The sequence below is a fragment of the Diabrotica virgifera genome, chromosome 8 (genome assembly GCF_917563875.1).
Source record: "Diabrotica virgifera virgifera chromosome 8, PGI_DIABVI_V3a".
Classification (NCBI taxonomy): domain Eukaryota; kingdom Metazoa; phylum Arthropoda; class Insecta; order Coleoptera; family Chrysomelidae; genus Diabrotica; species Diabrotica virgifera.
This window is the reverse complement of record NC_065450.1, coordinates 46,703,402-46,719,386: the sequence shown is the minus strand read 5'-3', so window position 1 is coordinate 46,719,386 and position 15,985 is coordinate 46,703,402. Positions and strand designations below refer to the sequence as shown.

Sequence of the window (15,985 nt, the reverse complement as noted above, 5' to 3'; positions counted from 1 at the left end):
GTTAAGTCATGGTCTACTTATTCCCAAATTTTGGTGCACTATCTCTATCAGGAACGTCACAAAAAATCCCTTTTAATTTTTATATTCACCCCTGTCTCCACCCCTTTGTCGGCCACACAGCGTTCCGCCCCTGGAGATTTTAATTCGTTACATCATGGCCTACTCATTCCCAAATTTTGGTGCACTATTTCGATCATGAGCGTCACAAAAAAAATAATAAAAACCTCGACTTTAACCCCTTATAACTACCCTCGTCCCCCAATCTGGTTTCCGGCTCTGGGGATTTTACTTATTTATATCATGGTCTACTTATTCCTAAATTTTGGTGTACTATCTCGATCAGGAACGTCACAAAAACCCAATTATAATTTTTATATTCACCCCTTCCCCCACCCCTTTGTCGGCCACGCAGGTTTCCGCCCCTGGAGATTTTAATTAGTTACGTCATGACCTACTTATTCCTAAATTTTGGTGCACTATCTCTATCAAGAGCGTCACAAAAAAAAATAATAAAAACCGCGACTTTGACCCCTTATATCTACCCTCGGCCCTCACTCTGGTTTTCGGTTGTTGGGGAAAGTAATGTACACAACTAGTTCAACATATCCCCATAAAGTTTTTCCATATTACTTATCACGCACAAAATCCGCTTCTATCTCTCCGACTAATTATAACAACTTCCCAAGTGTAATATTATGTGTCGTGGACACTTTTTGACTTTTGTAGACGTCAAATACAATCATCTAAAAAACAGCTCCTAAAAATTACTATTTAAATAGCGAAATAATATATTTTGGGCTTGTAAAACTCGATCTATTACATCTTTAATAGTTTTTTATTGCCAGTGACCAAGAAAAACCTAGAAGTTAATTGTATTTGAATCTATTTTACCCCATTTGGGGTTTCCGTTTGGAGACGTCAATTAGAAGCGACAAAGTGTTCAGTTATTAAAAACTTTAAAATTTAATATGGAGTATGCAGGGAGACCTCCAGATAAACCTCCAGATATTAACAGGATGGATCAAGATGATAATATAGAGAAAAGTGACATCAATATAAATAACACAAGGGACGGTAAATCAAAAAATAAAGGAGAAACTGTAAGTAATAAATCTGATAATTCTACAGACAATATGAGAGAACATTTCCTATATCAGAGCAGTGACGTAGGACCTTTCCATGCATATATAGAAAATAATACTCCGAACTTTAAAGGTCAGCTTAATGCTATCAAAATTGGCGACATTATACTCTCTAATTTTTCGAATTTAGATAACAAAATTACTAGTATTGATTCAATAGGCAAGAATAGAATTAGAATTAAATTTAAAGATTACCAATCAGCCAATTTTTTAATCAATCAAAAAGCTTGCTCATTGTTTACAAACAACAATTTAGATGTTTACGTTCCGAAGTTTATACTCCATAGACAGGGTATAATTAGGGACATAGATATAGAATTTTCAGAAGATTATATCAAAAATAAAATTAAACAATATGATATGCACTGTAAGTTCGAAGTAGTTTCGGTTAGAAGAATAAATAGAAAGGTAGAGAAACATATCGAAGATAAAACAATAATAGACAAAGTTTCAACAAAATCATGTATTGTTAATTTTAAAGCACAAACTCTTCCTAAATATATCACAATTAATAAAGTGATCAAAGACGTTGAACCCTATGTTCAAAAAGTTCTATTATGTTTCTCTTGTCTCCGTTTTGGACACCTTGGATTTAATTGTAAAGCACGTCCCAGGTGCAACAAATGTCATGATTTCCATAATACAAAAGATTGTACAGTAAATGAATATACTCCAACTTGTTTCAGCTGTCAAGGTAATCATTTGACTACACACCTAAGTTCATGTCCTGAATTTTCTAGAGAGAAACAAATTAAGAATACGATGTCATCATTAAATCTAAATTTCTTTGATGCATGTAAACAAATTCCGAAAGTTTCATATGCCAATATTGCTGCCAGAAATAGCAGTTCTTCCTTACCAACCAATTCTAATCAGAATGAGCAATCTTATCAAGTAATTCCAAATCAATCAGCTTCATCATCAAAGAAATTCTCCTCACAAATGTTCTTCAGCAGTAATAACCCAGAAAAAATAAATTTTAAGCGACACCGGCCAAGTTCTCCCAATCCTTTGGAATCAGCTAGAAAAGAAATACTTTCTCAAGAAAACATTCCTAGACAAAAAGGTGGTATTTATAATACGTCTAAATATACAGAGCATACAAATACAACAAACTTGCAAACACAAGGAGTACCATCACAATTAAATAATGTAATTTTAGAATTGGTTCTTAATATAATTAGTTCATTAAAACTCACTGAAAATTTAGACAAATCAAAAACAGAGATTACACAACATATTAATAAATACTTAAGTACGGCAGCGATCTCACAAGAAGAGTTACTATTTCAAACATCATGTCAGACACAACTAACCCTATAAACTTTTTACAATGGAACTGTCGCTCAGCAGTTTCTAATAAACCAAATTTAGAAGCCTTACTTATTCAAAAAAATGTATATGTGGCCATGTTATCAGAAACATGGTTTAAACCAGAAAAATTTTATAACTTCTCAGGATATAATTGTTTTAGATCTGATCGCCCTGATGGGTACGGAGGCACAGCAATTTTAATTAAAAATAAAATAATTACAGAAGAGATAAATTTATTGGATAATTATAATTTTACTTATAATTGCATAGCTGTTAAACTTTCGTGTATCAAGAAACCTATACATATAATATCCGTATATAAAGAACCAGGTATTAGAGTAACGGTTGAAGAATGGGTAAATGTTTTTCAACACATTCCTTCTCCATTCATCATTGGTGGAGACTTCAACGCTCACAACATGGCATGGGGTTGCGAAAATAATGATACTGACGGTAAAGTTTTATTAGAGGCGATAGAACAATGTAATCTATTATACTTAAATGATGGTTCTCCAACTCTTGCACTAACTTCCAGCCCATCAGCAATCGATATAACAATATGTACCCAGGACATTGTATCTAAATTAACTTGGTCTGTTATTCAAGATCCACATGGTTCTGATCATCTACCCTTGATCATCGCCTTGGAAAACTCGGAACAAGCAATACAACCTGGTGACAATACACACAAAAGATGGAATTTGCATAAAGCAGATTGGAATTTGTATTCATCGAACTTTTATTCGGGAAAACAACCACAAACTTATGAAGAATTAGTTGCCGAAATAAACCGATGCGCAACCATTTCAATTCCAAAATCATACAACAATAACAAATATCCTACAAACAAGCTACCAAAACCATGGTGGGATAATAACTGCGAATCAGCTGCAAATAACCGCAAAACAGCATATAGACGTTACAAAACAAATCCTAATCTTCACAATCTAATTGAATACAAAAAATTAGATGCCTTAGCAAAGAAAACTTTTAAAATTAGAAAAAAACAAACTTGGATAAATTACTGCGAAAGCTTAAACTCCAACACTCCAATCAGCGACGTCTGGAAGAAAGTAAATCGCTACAAAAACCGAAAGCAGTCCAATCAACTTCCGATAAACACCGAAGCTGCATGGATAGAAGATTTCCATTTCAAGATTTCACCTCCTTGGGTTCCAAGTCAAATAAATGAAGCTACAGTAACCGTACCCAGAGAAAACTTCAATCTAGAGAAACCATTTGAATTATGGGAATTAAATCATGGACTCAAGCAAAATAATAGTTCATCTCCAGGGATGGACTGTATATCATATTCTATGCTATATTTTCTACCTACCGAATACAAACTATCATTACTACAAATTTTTAACACTATATGGCAAAACAAAAATTTAATTCCCAAAGCATGGAAGGACTATATTGTATTACCTATAAAAAAAACCAGGAAAGCCAGATAACAAAGTTGAATCTTACAGACCTATATCTTTAAGTTCCTGTATACTAAAAACTCTAGAGAGATTAATCAAAAATCGGCTTGAATACTGGCTTGAGTCCGAAGATATCCTTCCCAAATCTCAGTACGGCTTTCGAAAATCCAGATCTACACAATATGCTCTCACTTCCCTAGTCTCTTCTTTACAGGTCAATTTTACAAATCAGGCGTCGACAGCTGCAGCATTTATAGATGTAACTTCAGCGTTTGATAACATCAATTTAGACATTCTTTATAAAAAATTAGTAGATCTTGGAATGCCAGTTAAAATTTCAGATTTCATTGTATCCTTGTACAAGAATAGATGGACTTACTTAAAAATAAACGAGAACATTTTACCACCAAGGTTAACGAGTATAGGTATACCACAGGGTAGTATTTTAAGTCCACTTCTTTTTTCATTGTACAATATAGAATTAGAACACATAGTACCTCCACACTCTAATATTTTACAATTTGCAGATGATGTTGTGTTGTACACCTCCCATTCTTCTCTAGACATTTGTAGACGTCAACTTGAATTTACATTAGATTGTGTAAAAAATTATTACCATTCTCTAGGTTTATCCATATCAACGACAAAGACCGAAATTTGTTTTTTCTCAAAAAAACGCCAAATTCCTCAAGGCACCTTCAAATTAGGTAGAATAGAATTTCCGATAAAAAATTGTGTTAAATATCTTGGGACGTATTTGGATCGTAAATTGTTATGGAAGGATCAAATTCATTATATTATAAAGAAATCAGAAAATTCTATGAATATCCTTAGAGCTTTTTGTAGAACCGGTTGGGGAGCTGACCCGAATATTGCATTGCTATTCTATCGCTCAATGATTCGACCAATTTTCGACTATAGTTGTCATTTATATGGGTCTGCGTCAACAGGATATCTTAATAAAGTTGAAATCCAAAGGAATAAATGTTTGAGACTCTGTCTCGGTTACTTAAAATCTACTCCTATTACTATTATTGAGATTGAAGCTAAGGAACCACCACTTACTCTACGTAGACAGTTTTGTACAGATAAGTTTGTAGCTAGAGCTATTTCAAAAAACGTCAGCTACTTAAGGACTATTCGTAACTTGAATATATTAGATTTAAGCCACAAATATTGGTGTACTAAAAAAACCCCCATATACGTTGAAAGCTATAGGAAATTGACAATGTATGAACACCAAATATACAAAAATAAAATACCTCCAATTTACACTAAACCTCCTGAAACTCTCTTTTCCAAGATAATACAAACAAATTACATGGATTCAAACCTTCCAGGCAGTATTATCAACAAAATAATTAAAGACAAGTGGCCTATGTTTCAATATATTTTTACTGACGGCTCCAAAATTCAAAATAGAACCGGAAGTGCAATATATCACTGGAATTCTGAATACAAAGAATCATGCCGATTGCCTAATGAAGTTTCAATATATACTGCCGAATTATCAGCTTTATTACTTGCGCTAAAATATATAGCCTCTGTTGGTATGGACAATTATATCATTTTCACCGATTGTAGAAGTATTGTGGACAAACTCACTTCTATCCAATCGACAAAAAGTCTAAACCACATTGAGATAGAAATTAAGAGTCTATATTATGATATTACTTCCTCGGGCAGTTCAATTATTATTTGTTGGGTTAAAGGACATTCTGGAATATTTGGAAATGAAGAAGTCGACAAATTAGCTAAATCTGCAGCTTTAACCAAACGAAACATAAACAACATACTTCTACCAGTAACCGATATAGATAATATCAGTAAAAACCATTTCAAACAAAATTGGCAACGTGTATATAACCAAAGTACAACGGGAATAAATTTTAGAAATTGCCAACCACTAATTCCCAATGAGAGATGGTTTAAACAAGAATCAAATAGGCTATTTATAAAAACAATAAACAGAATGAGGTCAAATCACGCACTAACCCCAGCATACAAACACAGCATAGGTATCAGTGATAACTAAAGACCGGATTATATGTTCCTGTTTTGACTGAAATATGTGCATATTATGTCTGAAATATGAGTAAAATATGTTGAAAATATTCCCTAAAAGTTTAAAATATGTTCCAAATATGTGGAATATGTGAAAAACATTTTAAAGTAACAAGAAAATATGCATTAAAAAATGTATAAAAGTTTTATTAAATAACGGTAAGTACATATATTGGCAAAATTAACCTAAATATACGAATGTATACCTATTTAGTACCTATTACTATTACTTACGTTTCTACATTTTATTCCTTCTTATAAAAACAATTCACAATCAAATGTTTTTAAATATTTTCAATAGTAAAATTATGTCGCCTATCCGTTAGTAGTAATTTGTATGTTGAAAATCTTTGTTCAACATCAACTGATGTGATTGGTGCAAACATTAACAATCTCCGCATTTAAATTGGTATTGACATCAAAATCGCCACAAATAATTTGGTTTGCTTCCTGTAATAATAATTTTAAATCACTATTTTTCTGTAAAGTTTCAATCCATTTTTTATTTATTGATTGTCCAATTTTTCCAGAAACTTCTTCAGCGTTTTCCTTAAATTTCTGAATTAAATGAAGGGACTCTTGTAGTGGAAACGATTCAGTTTCAAGATTGAGGATGGTTTTATAAACAAATTCATAATTCGATTTAATAAAACAAAGCTCATTGTGCAGTGATCTGTTTTCTAAACTTGATTTGCATTTTGAAATCGCACCAATATTTGTTTCTTCAAAACATAAAATTAGTTCTTTTGTAGGGAGAAAATGTTCCGCATAAAAACAGGCAGCTTTTAAATATGTTCCCTAACTTGTGAATATAGGCTCCGGTGGCAAAGGAGTATTTGGTAATTTTTCTTTATATACCTGAATCCTTAAAGGCGATTTTACAAATATTTTCTTCACGTTGCTAATTAAACTATTAAATGTAGAAAATGAATTTCGAATTTCTTCCGCCACTCTGTCTAAACCATGCACCAAACACGTCACATGAATTAAATTGGGATATAAAACTTTTAGTTGTTGGCCAGATTTGACCATGTATGACGCAGCATCGGAAACCATAAGCAAGATTTTGTTAGCTGGAACAATGTCGGGAAGGAAAAAGTTTATGAATGCATCATTTATAAACCTAACCATTGTTACATGGTTAACTGTGTCAAGCTGTTTACAGCCAAAAATATGTCAAAATATGTTAAAAAATATGCCAAAATATGTTAAAAATATGCCAAAATATGTCAAACGGTCGAAAATATGTTCAAACCATCAAAATATGTTAAAAAACCGAAAATATTCTAAATATGTAAAATTAAATTAGTGTCAAACGCCTTTAATTATCATAATTCGTCCACATCCTGAAGCGTTTGATTGTATCTTTGATGGTTATCGATATGCAAAAAACATATAATCCGGTCTTTAGTGATAACCCATATTGCGCCTGTGGTGGAATGGGAGATCTACAGCACCTAATATTGGAGTGTGGACAGTACAGACAAAATATTAAAGCGATGTATGAAAAGTTAATTGATCTAAATTGTCCTTTACCTGTCAATTTAAACGAAATTCTTTTTCCAAAAAATAAGCAGACGTTAAAATGTCTTTACGAATATGTAACGTCCTGTAAATTTAAATTTGAAATAGGCTTAGATAATAAAATTAAAAATTGTAAAAAATCACACAAAATTTTAAAAAATGTATTCATTAATATATTATAACACCCTGTAAATTTAGATAATAAGTAGGCTTAGATATTAACTTAAAATTGTTATTGTAATACCATACAAAAAAAAACAAATAGTCTGGCTAATTGGCTATGTCAAAGCCATTAATAAATAAATAAAAAAAAAATGTGTCGTGGACTTGTTTGAAGTGTACTTCAACGCGGGAATTATGTTAGGAACTTTTGGACTTTTTTTGTTATGTGACAGTTTCGTAGAAGATGAAAAGAAAATAAAAAGAAGATTCACGTTTGCATGGTGATGCATGCATCTTGATAAACAATATAAAAATAATTGAATTTTTACCAAGTTGTCAGAATAAACTTCAAATTTAAATATAGTTTTCTTAATACAATATATCCATTCCAGCGCAAATCATTACAGTCCATACCAGATTTAAAACCGGTAGCTACTCTAAATTAATGTTCCGATTCATATTTAATCACACCTTAGGATACCACTAGATATAATTACATTCCTTGTAGTCCTGTCGCCAGGGGGGGTACAACGGCTTCGTTAATTCAGATGGACTTACTCAAGTTTTTTTTATGTATTTTGACCCGTAGAACACGAATTTTTTGGGTAACAGTTGATCCGGATGTCGATAAGATTGTTATAGACCAAGAACTTGAGGAATCAAATAACAGCGATTTTTGGCAAAACAAAACAATATTTTGTATTTTTTGGGCTATTTTAAGTAAAAAATATTTCTACAAGTTTTTTCGTAGGATGCACAGTTTTCGAGATAAACGCGGTTGAACTTAAAAAAAATCGAAAAATTGCAATTTTTGAACCCGAATAACTTTTGATTAAAAAATAAAATAGCAAGTCTGCTTACCGCATTTGAAAGTTTAAGTCAAATTATATCGGTTTTGATTATTTGCATTGGTAAAAATTTATTTTTTTATTGTTTAACAAAGCTATAAACACGTAGGGTTTCCCGTGCTTTTACATGCGTTTTAACGCATGTAACGTAGAAATAGTCTTGATTGCACTAGTACCTATTCTACCTACTCGTTCGATTTTAAATGAGAAATCATAGAAACATCACTCACGCACTAGTTGTTTGTAGCTTTGTTTAACAATAACACAATAAATTTTTAGCAATGCAAATAATCAAAACCGACATAATTTGACTTGAACTTTCAAAGGCGCTAAGCAGAATTGCTATTTTATTTTTTAATCAAAAGTTATTCGGGTTTAAAAATTGCAGTTTTTCGATTTTTTGAAAGTTCAACCGCGTTTATCTCGAAAACTGTGCATCCTACTAAAAAACTTGTAGAAATATTTTTTGCTTAAAATGACCCAAAAAAATACAAAATATTGTTTTGTTTTGCCAAAAATCGCTGTTATTTGATTCCTCAAGTTCTTGGTCTATAACAATATTATCGACATCCGGATCAACTGTTACCCAAAAAATTCGTGTTCTACGGGTCAAAATACATAAAAAAAACTTGGGTAAGTCCATCTGAATTAACGAGGCCGTTGTACCCCCCCTGGCGACAGGACTATTGTCATATCTATCATACCTAAAGCTTTATAGGAAAAAAACTCAATTTCTAAAGAAAAATGTTATATATACATAGTCTTACCTTTTCATGATCCAGAACTTGAGAATATGTTAACAATTCTCGACAACCATCAAATCTGTTAATACATTTAAATAAACATGTTTCAATCATTTTTCCATAAAGCGATTCAACACCTCCTGTTCTAGGTTTATTATGGTTTATGGTCATTTTACATCTTCCACATTCTACATCTCTATTGGGATAAACTGTTATGGGTTTTACCGATAAGTATTTATGGCAAAAACTACAAATTAAAGAATCTAATACATTGTCAGGAAGTATAAACGCCATAATAAAATTATAATATAATATGACAGTAAAAACGTATTAGCCAAATTTATGTAATCACAAACTCTTCACTTTTACCGTCGTTGGCGTCGTTTCGAACATTGAAGTCGATACTTGATGCAGTCAAAATGGCGGCCTGCCTGGCGTGGGCGTGGTTGCGTTTCTCGTTGTACATCGATGAATCGAAAAAATCGATATTTATCATTCGACGAATCGAATCAATCCGATATAATAATCGAACATAATGACTGAACACAGACAGCGCATGACACGGTTATTAGACTTTATTACGGTTGTCTTGACCGACGGTGGTGGGGAGACTTATATTTTTGACTTTACGTCACAAGAGTACACAATCCCATATTTTTAAATAATTTTCGATCATTGAATGTGTGTTATTGTGTATATATGTGTATTATTTGTGTTACTATTAAATAATAAGACAAATAATACACATTTTATCTTATACCAGGTGGTGAATCGTAAAATGGGCTATAGGAAACTCAATGTAAAATTCTCAATTCTTGAATTCCTGCTTCCCTAATTATTTTACATCAAAAGTCATGAGAGAATACTTGTAGAGAATTAAAATCTGTATTAAAATCAAAAGTTAAAATTGTTCTACGATTTAAATGCATTCCAAAATTTTGAAAAATATGATACATTTGACACAATAGGTATGCGTGTAAAAGTTAGGCCACACGTTACTATTTAACTGACAGTGCTCACACCATTGACTGAATAAAAAATCTTTATTATTAATACTTTCTCCGCAACTGAGGGTATCTTATCAACTGTATTGTTTTTAAACAATAAATGATAAAATAAAAATATTGACATTTCAAAAATGTGAACATTATTGCATTGTGTGTGGCCTAATTTTAGGCTGAAAAACTGAAGTGTATTACATTTTTACAAAATTTTGGAATAGGTATGTTTAATTCGTAGACCAATTTTAACAGTTGTTTTCACTACAGATTTCAATCCTCTACAAATAGTTTCTAATGTCTTTTGATGTAAAATAATTAGGGAAGCTGGAATTCAACAGTTTAGACTTTTACATTGAGTTAATGCAAAATTTTGACGGATGTCAAAATTCTCAATGTGTTTTAATTGTATTCATTTTTTTCGAATTCTGAGAAAACTAATAAATATTTTTGAAAAATTTAAACTCAGAATGAAAAACTACATTATTACCGAGGGCCGAAAGTCCCTGAAAACTTCTATAATGTTTATTTTAATAAGTTACAGGGCTGAAAATAAAAGAGGAGTGTGGTATTTAATTTCAAATATTTCATTCAATAGAAACTGCTGGTTTATTCTAAGGGGCTTTCCGCCCTCGGTAATAATGTAATCTTTCATCCTGCGTTTAAATTTTTCTAAAATACATAGTTTTCTCAGGATTCGAAAAAAGAATCATATTACGATTCAAATGACAGTACACGCTTGTGACGTAATCGCACCCTTAATGTTCATTGGTTAGTCGATCTAGGCAACCGTAGTAATGTCTAAGAACCGTGAGCGCAGAATTTGTCAAAAGTCATGTTCCACCAATCACGATGCCGAAATCAGCGCCTCGCACAAATTGGAAGGAAACTAAATACGATTACATTTTTTTTACTAGAGTGCGCGGGGCATGAATCCGATACATCGTATCTGTCACAGTAAAGTTGGATTTATACACACACCGGCAAAATTAGCCGAACACCTTAAAAATGGGACATGTTTAATGTCGAATTTCCTAAACCTGTTGTCCGATTTGAGTGATACTTTTAGTTGGTATATTATAGCCTTATTATTTAAGAATATGGACGTAATAATATTGTTGCTAGACAGGTAAATGTCATTTTATACCGGGTGTAGAATGTATAATGTAGAATGTAGAAAATGGGGCGGCCAATAGAGCCTGATACACTGCAACCTTAGTAGATCTATTGTGTTTCCCCTTTCTTTTAAAGCACTTCATCTAGCTTAGTCCTCTTAATGAGACTTAACAGCCTTGATAGTGGCCTTTTCATGTAGCCTGGTGCTTCCGGTTTTTCCTCACCGAGTTCTAGAAACCGCACTCGTGCGAGACCTTCGCAATGACACAGAACGTGTAGAGCGGTTTCCTCTTCTTCCAGACAGAACCGACAGGTGTCCTCTTCTGTCAGGCCTATGAGACTCAAGTGTCTATTGAGTCTACAGTGTCCAGTCAGCAGACCCACTATCATTCTGACAGTGCTTCGACTACGCGAAAGTAAGTCTGTTGTAAATTTAGCCGAATATCCTTTGATGAACTGTTTGGCTTGCCTCTGTCCTGGGGAGTTGTTCCACCATTCAAGAGACTTCTGTTGCGCCCATTTTTGTATATCTGCTCTTTTTATCGTATTTGCGATTCCAAAGACGGGTTCCGGACCAACCAGTGGCGTAGATGCGCCTTCTCGGGCCAATTCATCGGCCTTCTCGTTGCCACGATGACCCTTATGTCCCGGCACCCAGGCAAGTGTCAATCTGTTTCGACTTCCCACCTGAGAGAGGACACTCAAACAGTTCCATACCAGCCATGAATCGACCTGTACCGAACTGAGAGCCTTCAGAGCCGCTTGACTATCCGAATAGATAACGATGGAGTCGTTATCTAGATTTCGACTGATTAGTTCCATAGCGCACCTTTGTATAGCAGCTACTTCGGCTTGAAATACGGTCGCATATGTCCCTAGACATACCCGGACTTCCGTCCTTGGTTTTAAGCCATATATTCCAGCCCCTGTACCTATATCGGTTTTGGAGCCGTCCGTATACCATATTGAGTTTGCCGTTATCGGCGGACCAGTTTCCCAGTCCTCTCTTTTTGGTATTGTGACTTGAAAATTTTTGTTAAAGCTATACCTCGTAACCATTCGGTCTACAGGCATTCCTAGAACGGAGTCTGCCTTTATGTCCTGGTATAGCCTTAAGTTATCAGTTCCCTGCATCATACTTATTGGAGCTTGGCCCTGGATCAACCGATGTACTGTTGATCTGGCTTCACTCTGTATATATATACAGCGTGTCTACTTAAGTTGGAAACATATGGGAAACTTTTTTGTTATTCATTTTACGAAAAAAAATTGTTCTTTATAAAAAGTTCTGCATGCTCTAAAACCTAAGATTCAATCATCAGATATCAAATTTTGTCAATAATATACGAGGTATGTCAAAAAATATGAACTTCGTTCAAGAGTAAAGTACCTTTATTTCTCTCAATATCGAAAATTCTTATTATGAAAAGTTGTTTGGAAATAAAAACTAAGATCAAATATGCAATTACATGCTTCTAATTGGAAAAAGAAATTTTCCAAATTTTTCTCAAATTTATTGATACTAACTTCGTTTTTATTTATTACACATACGATAACTCTTTTATTATTACTTTTACGGAAAAAAGGTATTCTTTATAAAAAGCTCTGTATGTCCTAAGACCGAAGATGCAACCATCAGATATCACATTTTATTAATTTTATACGAGGTATGTCAAAAAATATGAATTTCACTTAAGAGTAAAGTACCTTTATTTTTCACAATATTGAAAACGGTTATTAAAAAAGTTGTTTAGAATTAAAAACTATGTTTCAATATGCAACTACATCCTTCTAATTGAAATATTGTGAAATATAAAGGTACTATAATCTTGAGCAAATTTCATATTTTTTGACACACCTCGTATAAAATTAATAAAAGTTGATATATCATGGTTGTGTCTTAGGTTCTAGACCATGCAAAGCTTTTTATGAAGAATAACTTTTTTTCGTAAAATGAATAATAAACGAGTTATCATATTTGTAATAATTAAAAACGATGTTGGGTATCCATAAATTTGAGAAAAAATTTTTTTTTCGATTAGAAGCATATAATTGCATATTTGATCTTAGTTTTTAATTCCAAACAGCTTTTTATCATAAGAATTTTCGATATTGAGAGAAATAAAGGTACTTTACCCTTGACCGAAATTCATATTTTTTGACATACCTCGTATAATATTGAGAAAATTTGATATCTGATGATTGAATCTTAGGTTTTGGGGCATGCAGAACTTTTTATAAAGAATAACTTTTTTTCGTAAAATTAATAATAAAGAAGTTTCCCATATGTTTCCAACTTAAGTAGACACGCTGTTGTTCCACCACGCCACTGAACCGTAAGTTAGCATGGGCCTTATAATCCTTGTGTATAACCAGAGGTTCAATTTAGGATTTAACCCCCAATTCTTACCACGCATTTGTCTACATCTGTTCAGGGCCATAATGGCCTTCTGTGTGACTTTTTGAATGTGTGCATTTCATGTTAGCCTCTGGTCGAATATTACACCTAAGTACTTGGCCTGACTTGTGAATGGGATTTCTACTCCCTTGAGCGCTAGTGGCTGTAAGCCTTGCAGTGCTCTTTTCCTGGTGAAGGGAACAACGGATGTTTTTTGAGGGTTAACCTTCAGGCCTTCTTCCAGCTGTCCACCATCCTCAGAGCGACTTGATTTGGTCTCTCCGAAATTACTTTGGTAAAGCGTCCTCGAACTACAATTACCAAGTCGTCCGCATATCCCAGACAGTAAAAACCCTCCCTGGACAGCGTGTTAAGTAGGTCGTCCATAAGCGTAGCCCACAGTAATGGGGATAGAACTCCTCCTTGTGGGCAGCCGCTTACTGCCTTCGCTTCAATGGCGGCTTCACCTAACGAGGACACCATGATCCTGTTTGCTAAGGTCGCCTTTGTCCACTCGCATATGAAGGCAGGAACTCCTCTCCTTTTAAGCGCTTCCGTTACAGACTCGAAGGAGACGTTATTAAACGCTCCCTCCACGTCCAGAAACGTCGCCACCGCTATCTCTTTGTCATCTAGCGACTTTGAGAGCAGTCTGTTAAGATCATCCAGTGCCAAGTCAGTTGACTTTCCTGGCTGGTATGCATATTGACGATCGCTAAGTGGTTTTTCCATCAGCACATCGTCCCTAATATACCTGTCTATCAATCTTTCCAGCGTTTTTGCTAGGAAAGAGGATAGACTTATTGGTCTGGTCCATTACCCTACCAACCTTGGGGATATATGTGACTTTCACCCTTCGCCATGCAGTTGGAATATATCTCCATGCCAAACTAGCTTTAAAGATCTTTGTTAGATGCGGGATAATCACATCCTGTCCCTTCTGTAGGAAGACTGGATAGATCCCGTCCATTCCAGGTGATTTATATGGCTGGAATTTATTGATCGCCCACCTGACTTTTTCCGGTCTCGTGATGTCGGTAGCTAATTTCCAGTCCGCCTTAGTAGGCCTTCTGGGATAAGCTACCTCTACCGGAGGATTATTGTCAATACATGAGCCGGGGAAATGTGCCTTGGTGAGCATTATTAAGATTTCCTCCAGTTCCACCCTTTACCGGGTGTAACAATCATATTGTATTTTTTCTTAAAGTTCGGAACACTCTGTGGAATATTCTAGCATATATAAAATACTGAAATTAAAACTCAATTATAGCCTTAGGCTTTCTTAACATTTTCTTTTTTGATTCATTTGCCTATGTTGGAAAATAAAAAGTTATGTGCTTTAACAACTAGCCATGTTTTTCATCAATAAATCCTCATAGTAGGGAGGAAAGAATGCTAAATTTGCAGTTACTCGAGCGTTATGTGGACTTATTGGATTGTGAAGAGTTAAAAGCTAAGTTAGAGTTAAGAGCTAAAACCAAAAAAAGTTAAGTTAAGTTTTCCATAAAGTGTGGGAGTCTCCATTTTTTAATTTAATTTTCCATTTCCAACAATCGTTTTTTCCGATTATACCGCTATCTATCCATAATTGGAAAAAATGTTGTGAATAAAAGTTGCTTATTTTTACGTCAGGTATCCAAATCTGCAATAAAAATTGGGGGCTCCTATTTAATATTTTAAAGTAACCCCCCACCCCACCTTTGTGTGGGGTCGTGTTTGGTGCCATTCGATAGATTTTTGAAAAATATTAAACACGTATTTTTTAGTTTTTCGATCTGACGTTTATTGCGCCAAATATTCGCTTTTTTGTGAAACTTTCTCATAGCCTAGTTTAGGATTGTTTACTAAACTAAGCAGAAAAGGAGGAATTATTTATGGAAAACATGGCTAGTTGTTAACGCACATAACTTTTTTATTATCCAACATAAGTAAATAGTGAGAAACCTTGTACCCTGTAACTGTACCTCTACCATAATATTAGTTCTTAATACAGGGGAGTAAGTTAAGGAGGATCCAAAAAAAATCTATCCTTAAAAAAATTCGAAATCGTCAGATTAAGATATGGTAAGTTAACTACATGCAAAATAGTGTATATTTAAAAAATCTGACGATTTCAACGGGGCCTAAAAAAATGGGCAAGTCACAAAGTTTCAAAAAAAATAGCGAATATTTCGCGAAATGAAAGTCAGATCGAAAAACTGAAAAATACGTTTTCAATATTTTCCAAAAGTCTCTCGAATGATACCAAA

General features: G+C 33.8%; 1 protein-coding gene across 1 annotated transcript in view; it reads left to right on the top strand.

Annotated features, from left to right (window-relative positions):
• Window positions 1–968: 968 nt before the first annotated feature.
• Window positions 969–15,985, top strand: part of LOC126890150 (uncharacterized) — a 55,935-nt gene continuing 40,918 nt past the window's right edge. The window contains exon 1 of the mRNA XM_050659000.1: window positions 969–2,294. Coding sequence (XP_050514957.1) covers window positions 969–2,294 — 1,326 coding nt within the window. The remainder of the gene's footprint in view (window positions 2,295–15,985) is intronic.